The following is a 19207-nucleotide window of genomic DNA, read 5'->3' on the forward strand; positions in this document are numbered from 1 at the left end:
ATTACCAGATAGTGGTCAGAACGCCCTGGGATGTTCTTTCCGTTTCTATTAGGGTCCATAATGACAGGAAACAAAGAAACTAGGAGAAACCTAGTCAAAATGACTATGCCACTCACCTACCAATAAGCACCGACCTGCACCCCCCTCTCCCCTCTTCTCCAGTCTTCTTTTTTTTTTTCTTCTCCTAACAGGAATTTCTGAGAAGGATAGTAGGTCAGGGCCTGGAGCGATGAGCGGTTGTTTTAGGACACATAAATACAAATAACGGGTATCTGATTCTCATTTAAGCAGGAGGAAGAAGAGAAAGTATGGGCACATATTTTTTTTTTAAGCTTATTTAAAAAAAAAAAAAAAAAAAAAAGCTCAATTCTCTACCACAGTTAACTCTTTCTCGCCCTGCCTTCTTAGAGCAGAGCGAAGGAAGTTCCAGTCGCCCGGGATGAAGTGACAGATTGCGGGCGCCGAGGATCGGCGCGCGGAGAAAGGCGGGGGGGGGTGGGGGGTGAGCCCCGGGCTCGCACACAAAGGAGCGGAGTTCCCAGACGGCGAGCGACCCTGCCGCGGACACCGCAGGACTCGGGGCGCAGCGACGCGCCAGGAAGCGCCTGCGGCTCTCCGGCCGCCCGGCCCCTTTGCCGGTGGCTGGGAGAACTTAGTCACCCGGAGCCCGAGCCCGACGAGCGTCCCGCAGCGAAGAGGCCGGGGACCTGGGGAGGGGAGGCACCCCGGGAACGGGGGAGGCGGCGGGCCGGCGAGGAGGGCGCGGGGCCGCACGGGCAGCCGAAAGCCCCGGGCGGGCGGACGGAGCGGCAAGGTCTTCGAGGCGGGAGCGCACGGGCGTGCACCGAGGAAAAAAACTTGCGGCAGGAACTTCCTACCCTGGGAGAAGGAGCAGGAGAGAAGGAGGCAGGGAGAGACTTGCACTGTCTCAGTAACTTTCAAAACACCCCTTTCAGGAGATGAGGTAAGCCGGGGTTAGCCAACCCCGATTGGTTGTGAAATATCAGACAAACCCGGAGCCACTGTGGCTTTAAATGAGGCCAAGGAAATCTGTTTTTCTTACCCCAATACTTTTTTTTCCCCCCTCTCGCCCTTGCTCCCTCCCTCGTTCCTCCTTCCACCTCGCCGGGTCCCTCTCGGTCTTCCTTTCCTCGATCACCCCCCAACCCCCCCCCCCTCGCCCGCCCTCCCCCATCTGATTAGGCGCGGACCGGGAAGGGTGGGAGGGGTGGGGGAAGCTCTCCCTTTAAGAGGCAGCTTGCAGTGACGAATTGTTGAAATTGCCATTGCAGGATGGCATGCCGCTATAAATTCATTGTTCCACCTCCTCGCATCTTCACAGCGCTCGCGCTGCTCTCCGCGCTCGCAGCGGCCGACTGGGGATGACGGCGGGCAGGACGACACTGCATCCGAAGGGACACGGACGCGCCGCTTCGCTGGCTGCCCGCAGGCCGCGCCTGGCATTTTTTGTTTCAATTTTTATGGCTTTTCTCCCTCTCTTTCTTCCTTTCCTCCTGGTTCTAGTAGAGTCAAGGACACCCACAGAATAAGAAAAGGACTGGGCTCCGGAGCTTGGAACCCCCGCTGCCGGCGGGTCCAGAGCAGCGAGGGGGCGGGAGGCCGCGCGCACCAGTTGCCAGCCTGGTGCGCGACACCATCCGTACTTTTTGTCGTGCACCGTTAGTGGCTGCACTGGGGGTTGGATTTGGGTTATTCCCCCCCCACCCCCTTTCCTTGAATTTGCGGAACCTCCACAACCCGGCGTCCCCCCCCCTTTTTTTTTCCTTTTTATTCCCCCCCCTTTTTTTTCCGGAGCACGCATCCAAACATTTTCCAAAGCAACAAAGAAAAGTTCGCACGCTGGCACCGAGGCCGGGACCGGCTGGCGCTGCCGCCAGGCCCTCCTCCCTCCGACACTTGACTCAGCCTTGCAAGCAAGTGTGTGTTGAGCCCCCCACCTCCCGCCCCGGTCACTTCCACACCGAATAACAGATACCCATCAAGTCCCCGTCGCGCGGCCCCTCCCCGCGGGCGGCGCACTATGCTGCTCGGGTGGGCGTCCCTGCTGCTGTGCGCGCTCCGCCTGCCCCCGGTCGCGGCCGGCCCCGCCGCGGCACCTGCCCAGGATACAGCCGGGCAGCCTCGGGCTGCCGCAGCGGCCGCCCAGCCCCGCGGGCGGCAGGGGGAGGAGGCGCAGGAGCGGGCCGAGCCTCCGGGCCACACGCACCCCCTGGCGCCGCAGCGCAGGAGCGGCGGGCTGGTGCACAACATCGACCAGATCTACGCCGGCGGCGGCAAGGTGGGCTACCTCGTCTACGCGGGCGGCCGGAGGTTCCTCCTGGACCTGGAGCGCGATGGCTCGGTGGGCGCCGCTGGCTTTGCGCCCGCGGGAAGCGGTCCGGGTGCCAGCCGGCGCCACCGGGACCACTGCTTCCACCGCGGCACCGTGGACGGCAGCCCCCGCTCCCTGGCTGTCTTTGACCTCTGCGGCGGGCTCGACGGCTTCTTCGCGGTGAAGCACGCGCGCTACACCCTGAAGCCGCTGCTGCGCGGGCCCCGGGCCGAGGCCGAGGCCGGGCGAGTGTACGGAGATGGGTCCTCGCGGATCCTGCACGTCTACACCCGCGAGGGCTTCAGCTTTGAGGCCGTGCCGCCGCGCGCTAGCTGCGAGACTCCCGCGTCCCCGCCAGGGCCTCGCGAGCGCCCCCCGGCGCACGGCAGCCCAGACCCACGCTGGGAGCTGGCCCCGCAGTTCCCGGACCAGACGGTTCCCTCCTCCGAGGGGACCCAGGGACCCCAGACGTGGTGGCGGCGGCGGCGCCGCTCCATCTCCCGGGCCCGCCAGGTGGAGCTTCTCCTGGTGGCTGACGCGTCCATGGCGCGGATGTACGGCCGGGGCCTGCAGCACTACCTGCTGACCCTGGCCTCCATCGCCAACAGGCTGTACAGCCACGCCAGCATCGAGAACCACATCCGCCTGGCCGTGGTGAAGGTGGTGGTGCTGGGTGACAAGGACAAGAGCTTGGAGGTGAGCAAGAACGCGGCCACCACGCTCAAGAACTTTTGCAAGTGGCAGCATCAGCACAACCAGCTGGAGGATGACCACGAGGAGCATCACGACGCGGCCATTCTGTTCACGCGGGAGGTGAGTCCAACCTGCGTGGGTGGGCCGAGCGCCCGTGGAAGGAGGTGGGTCAGAGGTTCAGCCTTGCTGACCGCCTGGCTTCTCCCACACGCCGCCTGCCGCTGCGGATTTGCTGGCGTGCTCCTTGCAGGATAACCCAGCTAGCCTGCAGCCCTGCTCGCGTGGTCTGAGTGTCCCCAGAAGCATTCCCTGCCTTGAATGGCTAGACCTGCGTAGACGATCGATCAGGCTGGGTGTCTCTAGTCTGAGATACGGTGTCCTAGAGGCATAAATAGGATAAGAAGGGACTAGAATGGTTGAGAAAATGTACAGAGCTAAGTGGGAGAAGGAGAAAAGCAAATCTTTTTTTTTTTTTTTTTAATGTTTGTTTTTGAGAGAGAGCGTGAGGAGGGCAGAGGCAGAGAGAGTGGGAGACATAGAATCTGAAGCAGGCTCTGAGCTGTCAGCACGGAGCCCGATGCGGGATTTGAACTCATGGACCAGGAGATCATGACCTGCACTGAACTGGGATGCTTAACTGATTGAGGCACCCAGGCACCTCAAAAGCAAATTTATCTTTGGAATGGGTGGTCTTTCTTTCTTTCTCTTTCTTTCTTTTTCTTTTTCTTTTTCTTTTTCTTTTTCTTTTTCTTTTTCTTTTTCTTTTTCTTTCTTTCTTCCTTTCATTTCTTCCTCCTCCTCCTCCTCCTTTTCATCTTCCTCCTCTTTCTCCTCCTCCTCCCTCTTCTGCTTTTGTGGGGGTGGGGGAAGGGGGATCTTCCACCTCTCAGTGAGCCTAAATATACGACTTGGTGCAACCTCATGGGAGGGGCTTGTTGGTTCATCCCTTGTAGCCCCTTTATCCGTGACCTCTCATTGTCAGTGTCCATACTTCCTTACTGGAACCACTCCTGTGGCATAAGCCGAGGAAAGACTTTTCAAGGGAAAGACTCTTTTTCTAGTTTGGCTTTTTAACGAAGTTCTTAACGTGTCCACCTTGGTGAATTTTTGTTTCTGGTAAGGAAGGGATTCGGGAGGGCAAGGAGGATAACCCAGTCTTGTCAGGATCCTTAGTGCCTCCTTTGCCTAGTCCTCCAGTCAGGCACTGCCTGTCCCTCCGGAGCTGTCAGCGAAGGGTCACATCCAGCTTGCATGTTTGGGTTTTGGATGAACGTGTTTCTGAAGCCCCAGTGTGGAAAGACCTGGGCAAAGAGTCAAGACACGAGGAAGGAATGCTTTCCCAGGATTTCCCTCTTTTAAGGAAGATGGTTAAAGGGAAGGAAAGAAACTGATCTCTATAGGCCCGGAGGTTCTGGGAAGAACACAGTATCTATTTGCTCAATCATTCAGTCCCCACCTAAATGTGACATTCAGACACGGAGCCTGGGCTGGTTTTGAGCCTGGCTTCCTCAGAGCTCTGAGCCTGCTTCATGACTGTGCTCTGATTGGCAGTTTTAAGCCATGCCTCTCGGCTGCCTGGTAAGAATTGCCTTTCAAAGCTCATTCTTTAAGTATTTGGGATCCACCCAGGGTAGCTGAAGGATTTGAAAGTTTGAAACATCATGCAAACGCATGGTATGAAATGGAGTGCCCAAAGCTAGGATAGAAGATGCCATGATGGCTTGGAGGCTTTAGAATCATAGGGCTCCACCACCTAATTCTCTGTTTTTACCAAGGCACCCCTGGTATGAAGGAAAAGTGTCGATAAATTTGGAATGGAGAAACACTTGTGGTCCATGGGGGGGGGACATAAATGCAAACCACATGTAAACAAAGATGCCAGAGGGCAACAGTTTAGGAAGAACCTGGCAGGACATGAGGCTACGCACGATGGAAAATCTTCCTTCTCATTAAGTGATCTAAAAACCATCCTGTAATTTCTCTGCGCTACATTAATCTTTGAAATGGAAGAACATTCGTTTTGTAGCCTTCTGTATGGAGTGAACTTCTCCTGTAAAACTAGTCCTTTTTTATTTGGTTTCCAAGACTTTTTTTTTTTTTTTTCTTGTAAGCAATTTTCCACGTCTGGATTTCTTGCTCTGCTGCATCACAAGAAGCTGCCAAGAAGAAGGCTTCAGAGAGTTTATGGAAGGAAGTTCTCTAGAGACAGAGGAAAAAATACTTTTGTAGGCACACTACTCCAAATGAGTAGGTCATTTTAATAGTTCACTTTCATTTTGGAATACAAATGCACGTTCCATAATTTTTAAAACAAACAAAAATTAATAGAAGACCCCATTACTCCCTACCTCCTCCTGCCCCATAATTTTCCTAATTGCTTCCCAGAAAAAAAAAAAAAAAAAAAAAAAAGGGAAATCCGTTAGTGGTTCTAAATGATCTGCCTATTGCTTTTCTGGATTTGTGTTTTATTTGGGAAGTTAACAATTCCTATTTTCCAAGCTCTGAAACCTATCGGTACGTTTTAAGTAGATAAAGGCAAGGGAGCAAGAGATTAATGGGTCTATCTTAATGTTAATGAGTATTGTAATAACATAACATTTTCCAAAGGAGTCTGCACATGGAAAATATTTTACATGGCCCTCCGTCGCCTCCCTGCCAAGCAGAAGCATACTTTTGGTAAAGCAAATCTCACTTAGGTTGTGGTTGGCCCTCTGGTATATACATCTAACTTGAGAAGAACCAAATACTTAAAAAGCATGTGTATTGTGACTATATAGACTTAATTTCAAAGAATGCTGTTCACTGGGGGGCTGAGAAAAATATGACAAGACCCTTATGCAGCATCCAGTAAGAGTACCTTGAAATGTAAAGTTAAACTGCACCTAATGCTTCAGAAGGTGAGAAATAAGGGGACGAGAGCAGAAATCATCTGAGCCCTTCCACCGTGGAAATCAGGTACCCTAAGACCTAAGAGAAACGTTCATGGCTTTTTTTTTTTTTCAATGAGAAATACCCGAAGTTGGCACCTGGAACCTACTTTTACAACTCTGTTTTGAATGTAAGAAGTACGTTGCTTAGCAACCAGACGCCAAGCCATCAAATCCATGTTTTGATGGGCTCTGAGAACCGTTCAAATTTTGTGTCCAGATGTCTTCTCTTAAATTGCTTGTTTTTCAGGCACCAAGTGAATGTGTGAGGATATGTTTTCCGCCCCTGTTTACTGGCCCAGGCCACCTTGAACGTTGTGTCTGGGAGTCAGCAGAATGGTGCTAGTAATTCATTTACCTGGCACTCTAATTAGAGAAACTTAGCACCAGTCATTTTTCTGGCAGAGGAACCATTTCATCCTGGAATAGCGCTCATGCTGGAATTCGCACCCCTTCTGCCATCAAACAGTAGACATCTGATCTCCCCAGGATTTCGTTTTGCTTTCCAGAATCCTTTCCTTGTCCCTGGTTTCCTCTTTTGTTTTAAACTAGGTCCTTTAAAGACAGTCTCTTAAACCCATTTAGGAGACCACACACTCTTCTTTAGGAACAAATGTCCTACCTGCAGGATAATTAAATTGGAGATTGTTTAAGACCCCCCTCATCCCAAACTTAACACAGATCGAAAGCATTCGACTGAAAATGAACCAGCTACAGACTGTGCAATATACAAGGTGCACTCGCCTTCATTAGTTAACACTCTGCCAGTTAATAGGCAATTGTCTCTCAACTAACACCTCTCCTTATGTTCTGCTCTGCAGTGCTGAGAAATGAGAGAGCATTTCTCCTCCAGCAGCCAGCCCCTTGTTAGCTTGTGACAATAGGGACCCCTAAAGGGTGACCTGAAGCTAGGAGGAAGAAGTCAGCTTGCTTGCTGACTAGATTGACTAATTCACTTGCACATCTGAGTTCAAATCCCATTTAAAGTCAAAAGTGAACTCTTAGCCAGGGTTCCTAGCCTGTATAGATCAATCCTGATCAATAAACATCTAAATAACTCAGAAATGGGAAGACTGGGAGCAGATTAAGCAGCTGTAGTTGACATTTTAAAAACAAATGTAGGGGTGCCTGGATGGCTCAATCAGTTAGCTCTTAGACTCTTGATTTCAGCTCAGGTCATGAGCTCAGAGTTCGTGAGTTCGAGCCCCACATCAACAGCATGGAGCCTGCTTGTGATTCTCTGTCTCCCCCACCCCCTCTATGCCCCTTTCAAAAATAAGTAAATAGACATTTAAAAAAACGTGTTGGATGCCCGGGTGGCTCAGTTGGTTAAGCATCGGACTTTGGCTCAGCTCATGATCTCACAGTTAGTGAGTTGGAGCCCTGCATTGGGCTCTGTGCTAACAGCTGGGAGCCTGGAGCCTGCTTCAGATTCTGTCTCCCTCTCTCTCTGCCCCTTCCCCCCTCAAAAATAAATAAACATTAAAAAGAAAAAAACAAACGTGAGTTGCAAATTGCTAAGAGAATAGACCTAAAGGTTCTCATCACAAGAAAAAAAAATTGTAACTATGCATAGTGATGGATATTAACCAGACTTATTGTGGTGATCATTTCACAACATATACATATATCAGATCCTCATGTTGTACACCTAAAACTAATATAAGTCAATTATATCTCAATTGATAAATAAACCAATAAATATAGTGAAGAATATTCTAAAAAATCTAAGGTTCGTTACAGACAAGATACCAAAACACACAGGACTTATGCAATTACTGTCTCTCTCTCTCTCTCTCTCTCTCTCTCTCTCTTTCTCTCACTTTTGGGGCATGGATATGAATACCTTCTATGTGTGAGGTACTCATTGATGCAGCTGAATGCAGCATACGTGGAATATACCTGTTCCCTGCCCAACTGGGCTTATCACCAAGGGAAAAGCAGCAGGTGCACACATATATCACTCTGATTAAGGAAAACTTGGGCAAATGTTGTGACCAAGTTATAAACAAAGTATGTGAAAAGAGAAGGGAGGAATAATCAATTCTGCCCATAGATCTTAACATAATGTCATTGTGTATGTGATACCATGCTATCATTGTGTTATACAACCAAAATATCACCATAATTGGACAGATGAAGACATTAATGAAAAGAAATAGTCTTCTAAGAGTAATAACTGACAAGTGGCAGAGAGAGAACTTAGTCCTGTCTAATGCTCTCTAAATGAAATAGTATGACTAATTTAGTCAGACTGTCAGTATGTTCCTAATAAACAGAGAGGGATTCAGAAATTTAAAACGTGGCCCCTTTCCTAAGAATCTGTCCCAGGAAACAGACAAGGAAATGGATAATTGCTATATAGCATGGTGATTTTTATGACACATGTGCCCATGAGATATCATGGAAATGCGTTAGAAGGTTGCCTAACCCAGCTGAGTTCAATTTGGAAGAAGTCTCAGAGTTAACCAGACCATAAGGAGGAAGTAGGCATTGCAAACTTGCCCGCTGTCATGTGCAATGGCCCAGGGACAAAGGGGGTTGGAAGTGATACATCACACAATATGAAGGCAGAGGTTGATAGAGTCTAGTCTAGAGAAGACGATGACAACTAGATTATAGAAGAAATTGTGTGTCATGTGTATCTAGTCTGTTCAGGCTGCCATAAAAAAAATATATACCATAGATCGGGGGGCTTAAACAACAGAAACATTTTCTCACAGTTCTGGAGCCTGGGAAGTCCAGGATCCAGGTTCCAACCTATTCAGTTTTTGGTGAGAGATCTCTTCCTGCCACGTTTTCGCTGTATGCTCACATGGCCTTTCTTCCAGGGTCCGGCATTGATGGTTGGAGGGGAGAGGAGAGAGAGGAGATTTCAATGTCTTTTGTTTGAAGGACACTAATCCTATTGGATTAGGGCTCCACCCTTATGATCTTATTTAACCTTAATTACCTTCTTTTTGGCCCTGCCTCCAAATACAGTCACGTTGGGGATTCAGGCTTCAGCATACGAATCTGAGGTTTTGGGGGAGACACAAGTCAGTCCAAAGCACCACACTTCAGATTTTAAGTTGTTAATTAAATCCATTGGGAATCTACGGATGTAAAACGGCCGTGACCAGGAGTATGTTCTGGGATGAGCCTTCCAGCGGGAGTAGTTGGACTCCATCCAGGGGGAGCCGTTGCAGGCTCCATCAGTAACCTTCAAAAGGAGACTTGAGATAATCAAAATGAAAAGAACGGCATTAGAAATACAGAAGCAGGCACCAAATCAAGAGATTTTAAAATGAGGGGGCTGTGAGTCAATTAGCCGTTTTCCAACAGAAGGAGTGCTTGGGCTAAGGTTTGGCCCCAAAATGTTGATAAGATATGCAGGAAATAGTGGACAAGAGGGGACATGGCAGTGCAGTGGAGGCTGACAGGAAGCCTGGCTTGCAGGTTGAATGCCATGCTAATCAGATCTGGGCTCTGGAAGGTAACTGACTGCCGCGTACAGGCAGGGCAGTTACAGGAGACAAAGGGACCACTTAGAAGCCTCAGATGATGGTACAGGCAGGAAGCCATAATGGAAGGAAGAGGAGGAGACATTTGGTAGGCGGGATCAGTGACTTACGTGACCAATCAGATGTGGTAGGAAAGAGAGAGAAAGAGAGAGAGAGAGAGAGAGAGAGAAGTACAAGTACCTGAAGTCCAGGTTTCTTATCCAGCCCTTCCATTTTCTTCTTTTCTGGAATATCTTTCTCAGTGCTTTTTATACATTTAGTATGCTTCTAAATTGCTGGGTTTTACTGAACACACCATAGAGATAAAGACCATGCTGCATTATTTGTTGTAGGAAAGAATTTGCTTGACCGGGCACAGGCTATAAATGTAAAAGGTAACAGAACTGTCAAGAAAAATATGTGTGATGCCTTACCAGTACCATGGTGAAGGTGGTTTAGGAATTGGGGCGTTTAGATGCGGGTTCAAATTTTGGCTTCACCCGTCTCAGGCTTGCAACTTTGGACATTTATTGCCCTGAGCTTTAATTTCTCCACCTATAAATTGGAGTGTTTCCATTTAATATCAACACAGGTATAGCTGGAAAGACTTAGGGATCATCTGGTCCAAATTCCTTATGTTAATGATGAGGGAACTTTGTCTCAAAGCATTTAAACAACTTATGTAATGACTCTGACTAATAGTGTTAGAATTAAAAAGTGATCTGCGTTAAGGGTGCCTGGGTGGCTCAGTTGGTTAAAACTGACTCTTGATTTGGGCTCAGGTCAGCCCCTGGTCGTGTGGGACTCTGTGCTGACAGCTCAGAGTCTGGGATTCTCTCTCTCTCCCTCCCTCTCTCTCTCTCTGCTCCTCCCCTGCTTGCGAGCTCCCTCTCTCTCTCTCTCTCAAAATAAATAAATAAAACCTCAAAAAAATAGTGATCTACTTTGCATTGACTGTGTCTAATCAGCTTCCATTCCTGTTCTCCAAAAGGACTCTCCCAAGCATTTCCTCCCCCTAACCTCCAGCTTGCTGCTTCCGTCTTTCCCTTCTTTTTACTTTACCTTTAGCAGACGAAATGTCCCATCTTGGAACTTGGGCCACACCATCTTTCCAGCTTCCCCTGATTGCCTTTCACCCGACAAATCCTACATTCTCCAGTCATGACAAACTTCCTGTCATTCCCCCCAAACAGAGCCTGCCTTCTACCATCCCCTGATGTATTGACCAATCTTTCCTGGTTGGGATACCCCTCCTCTAAGACTTTCAGACTTCTATTCATCCCTCAATATCAGTCACCTCCTTTGAGACACTTTGATTGATTCAGATTCATTCTACATTCCCTCAAAAATCAGTTGTAATAGCTTGTCACAATTTGCTTCCTTCTTGGCATATCTGTTTTGCTCACTAGATCGCGATGCTTCTTAAGGCCAAGATCAGATCTTATTTATTTACCACAGTGTCAGCACTGAGCACAGCGTCAGCAGATTGTGGGCACGTCGTAATTGTTTTAGGAATCAATGCATCTGGATCCATGGTCTCGGTATATTTGTATCACCTAGTTGTGTCCAGAAGCATGGACAGAGATAGTATACCATGGGTCACCATAATGGTCGGACTAACAGACCGGATGAACCCAGTTTCTCTTGAGATCTAAATCAAGACCTCTACTATTGGGGATTGCTGTACAGGTGGCCAGAAAGGCACATGACACCTCAAGAATTGGATGCACAGATAAATCTGCATTATGGTGTATATGTTTGAATAGTACTTAAGACTAAAATATGTACCATGCAAGATGAATTCTTCTATCTTAATCCCTTTTCATAGGAATTGGGAAGTCAGACAGGCATCTGAGGCTTATTAATCCCTCTTCTGTGCCCTTCTCTTGAGCTCCATGCTTGCCCTTATGAGATGGTAATATTTATATAAACAGAAGTTGCTGGTATTTAACTCAGGATTCCATTGGACGACGAACTCTCCCTTAATTGGGGCTGCCATTGCTGCAGGTGTCATGATGGCTGCTCTTCTTACCTTGTGTTGCTTTTTGGCTCCTTCCCACAGCGCATTTATGCTGCATGAGAGACAGTCTCCCAGTCAAGGCAAGAAATCCCATGGCTCCCGCTATTCATTCCTCTTTGCACATTCTCATGTCTTCTTGCTTCATTACTGACCACTGGGATTTGCTAAGGGGTCATTGGGACCAGTGGGTCAAGTGGGATTTGTACTATCTTCTGGGCATCTGCTTCTCCAGGTAGCATACTTTTCTGGCTCCCTCCCCCCGACTCCATCCCCAAGAATAGGTCTGGGGTGCTGCTAGTCCTAAATTTCACGATGAATCACAGATGCTGACACATTCATAATCCCCTAAATGGCCACATCTGGTGAGTGGTCACCATGTCAATGACTTCCTTGTCAAGTCTTCATCGATCTTGTTGACCATCTAAGCTCTATTTTTGAGTTAGATCCAATGTCCCAGTCATATCTCCTGGCCTACACCACAAGCCACCTGTTAAGTTTCTGCATGCTTTTCCAACTTTTACATTTTACTAATCTTCCTTTGCAGTGCTATCTACACCATGGTGATAAGATCTGGATCCTGCATGAAAAGGGCCATCTTTAACATAACAAAACTATAACGAACCTTCAGATCTACACTGACCAAGCAGAAACTCTTATAAACAGTTTTCACTTAATTACCTTTTATGTGGATAGTATATATGAGTCACCATTTTTTTAATATCCCCTGCCTCCAGATCCAGAAGACAGATAGGTGGAGGGATGGATGGATGGATAATAGAGATAGATAGATAGACAGATAGATGCTATCGCCCCCTCGTCTCCTTACTCCTAATCTGAAATAACATTTAAAAAAAATCCTACTAACTTCAAATAAAGTGTGCACCTGTAAATGTCATAAATCTCTACCACAAATAGGTATAGGTGTGATGTGCTGTATTCTCAGTAATTTGATGCACAAGTTGAGTTTTTACACGTTGGCATGAACATCGGATCACAACGAAATACAGACTTCTCGTTCGAAATCTTGGGGATGAAACTGTATCTGGGTTGCCAAGGTTTGAAATGCGTGAATGAAGTGGAGAGGTTGCCAGTTTACATAATTATAGTTACGAAATTATGTAAAGTATGGCCATGTCATCAAGGGGTGTAATCAGTTGTGCTTACAAAAAAAAAAAGAACAACTGCTTCTGTTCATGATTTTGGCACATGCACACATTTCTGTGGCAAAGGGCCAAGCGCATTTAATGCAATTCACGGATAACAAGGAGAGTTGATAGCCTCTAATGAGCAATTGACCCAAGCACACAGAGAGATATTAAGAATCCAGTTTAAACTTTGTTCAAAGCAGGAGGGCCATTTCCATTTGATGTGACTCTTCGTCTGAGCTGCTGAACGACATACGGAGTAAGAAGGGGCAACAATTCCTGCATTTCGTTATTTGAAGATAACGACCCCCACATTGTGACGATACACGTCACTCTGGGTTTAAAAAAAATGCGTGCAGGGAAAGCCTGTCGTGTCTAGCAATGACAAGTGAGTCTTTGGTCTTAACGTGACTGAGATGATTGGAGAAAAACTGGATTGAAAATGTATTGTGCTATATTATTATCTCGAAGACTGATTATTATGCAAAAGCGTGTTCCAGTTTCAATTTTAAAAACTACTAATTTGTTCTCAACAGCTGTAATTTGAGATCCCACGGGATGACATATGAGGATACACAGGAAACTTGGGGAGGCTATTGCTGGTTTGGGGACTTGATTCACCAAGGCTGCTTGGCCGAGATTTCCACTGTCTGAAGCTACAATGTAATGCATCACAGCTGGGATCTCATAATCTATGGAACACAATAAGGACCTGAAAATGTAGAGAGAAGATCGTAGGGTATATATTTTAAATATTCTTTACCTTGGTTAGATTTGTATGCAGCAAAATAGGGAAGAGTTAGATGACTATGTTGACATGGAGTGGGTAACATTGGCTATGTAGTAAAAACGTCGTGCTTCCTGGAACGTCCTGACTTCCTGGAACCTGCTGAGAGCTTTCTAGCATACCGTGTATTGAAGGTGTGCAAGGTCTACGTTGCATCTGACTCTATGTCCCAGTTCACCTCAATTAAGCAAATGAGCCAGACATTGTCGTAGTTGGGGATGCAAAGATAATAGCTATGATGGAAACAACACTTATTATCTCAACCGGTAAATAGTCATCTTTTATAATGGTATTTAAAAAAACCCTTTTTCGGGGCGCCTGGGTGGCTTGGTCGGTTAAGCGTCTGACTTCGGCTCAGGTCATGATCTCACGGTCCGTGAGTTCGAGCCCCCCATCGGGCTCTGTGCTGACAGCTCAGAGCCTGGAGCCTGTTTCGGATTCTGTGTCTCCCTCTCTCTCTGCTCCTCCCCTGTTCATGCTCTGTCTCTCTCTGTCTCAAAAAAATAAATAAACGTTAAAAAAAAATTAAAAAAAACCACCTTTTTCTTCTGGAATTCATTTATGGCTCATTAGGATACTATCTTGCATTTGGGGATGTAGAAATACACAATGTTCATTAATTTTCATTGAAGACGGTGGTCAAACACAAGAAGTTCTGATGTCTCTTAATACTCAAATAGCATTTAAGGGAAGGCTTATTACAGATCGATCATGTACAAAATCCTGGCTTATATTTTCTCTTTATGCTTCATAACTTAAAGTGGTCTCATGATGTCTCTTTCAGCTAACTCGATCATATTTAATGATCATTTTAATGGGATATGACCATGTTTTTCTTTGAGAAGCTTTTCAAAGCTATACAACTTCTCACCAGAAAAATGCTCCCACTCACTTCTATAAACACAATATATTGCACATATTTTCCGCAGATTGATCAGGTTGAGAAACGCTGCATCGGATGCTATGAGTAAGAATGTACGCATTTTTGAAGACGTAACCAATGAAATTACAGCTGCATTTGGAAATGAAGAGCCAATCTTTCAAGGGATTACGCTTTTGGATTACAATTTAGTTTCCTATTTAAGTTACGGATATACTTGTATTTTGCCACAAACACGTGGTTGCAGTTTGCCCGTGATGCAAAATAAATTATTAGGCCGGGCTTCTGATAAGCTTAGCATGACTTTCGGTCAGAATTTTAGGGCTTTGGTGAGCATGACTGTATGTGAAAGTGATCCTGGCCGTTAAGTGCCTGTGTATATGCTGTACCTCTTTGTGAGAGCCGAGGTTGCTCTTGTAAGGGACAAGCTACAATCCCAGGACTTCTTTTTAAATGCAGTTGAGTCCCATCCCCTCTGGGGCCAGGAGATGTTTAGAAGAGTCCATGCCACTCATCTGTCTTTGGAGCATTTCCAGAGCTGAACAGGTGATCCCATAAACCTATCCCCCTCTTGCTGTTTGGAGTGAGCAAGTGACTCGACAAGGTGGCTCCTTCTGGATGTAAATTGATTTTAATGATTTCTTTCTTTCTCCCCGGCAGGATTTATGTGGGCATCATTCATGTGACACCCTGGGAATGGCAGACGTTGGGACCATATGTTCCCCGGAGCGCAGCTGTGCTGTGATTGAAGATGATGGCCTCCATGCGGCTTTCACCGTGGCTCACGAAATTGGTATGCAGCGCCTTTTCTCTTCCCTCGCCAAATCAAACACTTGTAACAGCTGCAACGGGAACCAAAATACTTGGCAATTAATTCCAGATCTCTCCAGGTTCAGATGTACTGCTGGGGATTAAATGTGTTTATATTTGCACTTTTAGGGTTAACTGGTTAGGGAGAAGGAAGGCCAAGTCAGGCACACAGGAGACGTTGCCTGTGGACAGTGTCATTTAAACGTGTAAGAGAAATTGGCGACAGCTACTGTCCTGTGACGTATATCCATCAATGACTCTGAGATGGAATTTGTCACAGTTGACTATGAAATGCAGAGAGGTGCCTCTTGAAAGTTACCCAAGAGTCTCCTGACTCCTCCAGGGCTAATCAGTTTTGCACAGAGATTTGTCATGTTTATTCCACTGTGAGCGATAATAGCTCCCGTCAAAGGTAAATAATAGCTTATAATAAACAGTCCTATCTCGTCTTTAATAACAAAGACAAACTGAGACCAGCAGTCCACAGGGTTTGTCTTCAAATGTCACCCGATGTGTGTGTCATAAGAGACACATCTAAATCTTAAGATTGGGAATTTAGGACGGAGTTAATTGTTGAAAAATATCCCAGCAGTTAGGAAATGTGTTTCCCGGGCAGTGACCTAGGTTCCTAGGTATAGGAGTACTTTAGTATTTAGAATTAGATATCAGAATCAGACACATCTGGGCTCAATTCTTCCTAAAGTACTTTCTGCTGTGTCACATTGGTCTTATTATTTAAATTCTCAAAGCTTGTTTTCATATCTGAAGTATAGGCATAATGGTGCCGATTTCATGGAGTTATTTTAGGGTCCAAATTGGGTAGGTTACAGATACCAGCTGTTATTTATAACCACGTATGCTTCTGTTTTGCTTTTTAGGTAGCAAATTCATTTAACGTTAGATGTATGGCTCACCTTTTAGCATCATCTTTTTGGGAGCAGATACTTTTTTTGCTCTATTTCTCTTAAACAGATTGAGGTTTTTAACCTAAAACTGTAATTTTTAAACAGAAATTAAAGCTGCTTTTTCACATTCCTAGTAGGCAGAGAACATTTCACAGAGGGCAGGTTTCTGGCTGCTGTGTTTTCTTTGGAGAGTCAAATAACTTCAAATCAAAGATGTAATTGTGTAAGTCAGCACAATGCAACAGTGAAGTGGAGATCAGTGGTTAAATTTCAATTCTGAAGTATTAATCACGACTCTGATTTTCTTCACTGACACTCTTCTTACTATCTAAGGAAAAAAAACAGCACACGGACATAAAAGCCTTAACATAAATAACCACCTTACAGCATCACTGATAATAATTTAATTTACACATTAATTGGGCATCTGTAGCCTCCAGACGGAGTCTCATCTCTGCCTCCGTGGTCTCTGATTTGTCTCACGCAAGAGATTCAGACACTGAGTCTCCATTTCTTGTCTGTAACGTGGGCTAATGATGAGATGTGTGCTACTTTAAAAGACCTGGCAATGGGGCGCCTGGGTGGCTCAGTCGGTTGAGCGTCCGACTTCGGCTCAGGTCATGATCTTGCGGTCTGTGAGTTCGAGCCCCGCGTCGGGCTCTGTGCTGACAGCTCAGAGCCTGGAGCCTGCTTCTGATTCTCTGCTCCCCCTCTCTCTCCACCCCACCCCTGCTGTACTCTGTCTCTCTCTGTCTTTCAAAAATGAATAAACATTAAAAAAAAAAAAAAAAAGACCTGGCAAGCCTGAAAAGGTTTTTAAAACACATATGCTATTTGAGCTCTCTGAGCTGGGAATATGTCTTTATCTCTCTCTCATTTATACCTATTAAGCTGATAATGATACAGCCTAATATAGATCCTTAATCGGTATTTATTACCTATAGACAGATGTGCACGAGTGAGTAAGTGGGAAAAACACAAGAGCTGCCCAAGGCAACATTCTGAACGTGCAGCAGAAGCTAAGAAGAATTAGCCCAAATGCTCGAGAGGATTATCATTAAGCAGAGATGATTTTGAAAGTACCCCAGTAGTTAATCACCATTATTCAGAGCGATGGAAGTTCCGAAAGAAATGTTCTGTATCTGTGGGTAGGCAGAGGCTGCTTCATCTCAGGCTCTGTGAGTAAGTGACACTGTTGGATTGTGACATCAGCCATCTGTAAGATTATGAGCCCTACATCCTGATCTTCTAAAGAAGAGATTACAAAGTTCTTGAAGGAAGGGCTATTTCTCCCTTTAATCCTGCAATGGTCTGTTATCACGCATTGCTAGCATTTGGGAGGTTTCTCTGCAAGGGTATCGCTGTGGCAGTAAATTAAGTCTCTTTGGGGATGCATTAGACTCTCAAGACAACTGGGCTGGCATGAAGAACCTTCGGGCATCACCTTTCCCAGCCTTCCTGAATTCCTAAACCAAGGGTAAACGTGGGCAGGCCCAGCAGCCTGAGAAGTAGGAAGACAGGTGCTGATGAGAACAAATGTTTTATTAAAACTGTATATGTACAATAAGGACTTTTCTTCATGGTACAGTATTGGGCAGTTTTACAAGGGAACAATGATGGAGAAGTATAGGCTTCTATGTGAAAAACTCAAGCCCAAATCTTTGATTATGTGACCATGCCCTCTGTTCCCTTTAATTTCTTGGTTGGGTCATCTCTATTTCCTTCTTTAGAATTCTCTATAATCCATTCTTCAGTCAAACACTGCCCACTTAATCTATCTTTCTGCATTACATATAGCTTAATGTGAGAAATTTAAGATCTGGGGATAAGGGGATATGGACTTAATTTTCCTTTCGCAAAGGGATCTGGCTTGCATTCTCTTTATTTTCTAATTGCTTTATTATTCTTTAATTTCACCTCTTGCCTAGATATTGTGAACATATGTTATAAAGTACGAGCCTTAAAGAAATTAGAGACAATAACCCCACAAAATATTTCCTAATCATCTGTCTGTTATTACAGTCTTGCCTCTGCAGCCAGTGTGATCTTTGGTAATGCCACTCGCTGAGCTGTTTCCGGCACTTTATTTTTAGACTGTTGCATGAAACCATGGGTCTGAGCTAACCATGCTCTGGATTCTAATTCCACTTCATTCTTCTCGTGTGATTTCTTCCCTTCCTTTTATTAGACATTTACCACTTTCCAGATTGGGAGGTTATACATATAGGCTATGGACAGTGGTAAAGTGACCTCAGTTTTTGCTAGAGTGCTTTGAAATCTACTTGAGGACATTCCAAAATGTGCAATTTGCTTCATGCACACAGACTGTGGAGGTATGTTACTGTGCTTAAAGCATAAGCCATGAAGAAAATTTCTAGGCTGTTCCCATAATTTTTCTACTTTATTTCTTCTATAAGCAGTAAAAGGATATACAGTGAAACCTTGAAGTGCAAGTAACTTGGTCTGTGAGTGTTTCACAAGATGAGCAAATAGGTCTAATAAATTTTAACTTGCTAACCGAGCGATGTCTTGCAATACGAGTAGTACGTGAGGCTGAACATCGCATGATCACAACCGAGCCAGTGGTTCTTGAAATTTGCTTTGAGACACGAGTGCTTTGGATTACAAACGTGTTTTCCCAGAACGAATTATGTTCGCAAACCAAGGTTTTACTGTATTTGATGAAGGAAAATGCTTTCAGGGGTGCCTGTGGCTCGGTCGGATCTTGATTCCGATTCAGGTTGGGATTTCGCATCCTGTGAGCTCGAGCCCCAGGTCGGGCTCCACGCTGACGGTGCAGAGCCTGCTTGGGATTCTCTCTCTCCATTCTCTCTGCCCCTCCCCCACTCACTCTCTCTGTCTTGGAATGAATAAACTTAATTTTTTTTTTTAATTGAGGAAGGAAAAGAATAATGCTTCCATTAACGGACTTAAAGTTTCTCACGCTATGCCCCATCACTGCTTATTTCTGTACCTAGTGGTTTAAAATAGAGAGTCATATTTGAATCACAATTTTCTTTGGTCTTTTATCCCCTCTATCTAAAATATTTCCGAACTTGAAAATTAACGTGAAGTACTTGAACTAGCCTGAAGGACCCATCTTACAGCTTCTCTGTCCATCAGGGTAAAATCAGAATGGCTTCAATGAACAATTCTGAAAAGTGACTCTTTCCCTGGACCAGATATTAATGTGAGCACTTCTCTTTTCCTGCTAATCGTTTCCATA

At 45.7% G+C, this 19207-nt stretch overlaps 1 protein-coding gene across 2 annotated transcripts in view; it reads left to right on the plus strand.

Annotated features, from left to right (window-relative positions):
* The first annotated feature begins 1804 nt into the window (after positions 1 to 1804).
* ADAMTS5 (ADAM metallopeptidase with thrombospondin type 1 motif 5) overlaps positions 1805 to 19207 on the plus strand; it is a 49637-nt gene continuing 32234 nt past the window's right edge. For both annotated transcript variants that reach the window (XM_042955883.1, XM_042955884.1), the window contains exons 1-2: positions 1805 to 3145; positions 14927 to 15059. In XM_042955883.1, coding sequence (XP_042811817.1) covers positions 2042 to 3145; positions 14927 to 15059 — 1237 coding nt within the window. In that variant the 5' untranslated portion in view covers positions 1805 to 2041. The remainder of the gene's footprint in view (positions 3146 to 14926; positions 15060 to 19207) is intronic.

The sequence above is a fragment of the Panthera leo genome, chromosome C2, assembly GCF_018350215.1.
Source record: "Panthera leo isolate Ple1 chromosome C2, P.leo_Ple1_pat1.1, whole genome shotgun sequence".
Lineage (NCBI taxonomy): Eukaryota > Metazoa > Chordata > Mammalia > Carnivora > Felidae > Panthera > Panthera leo.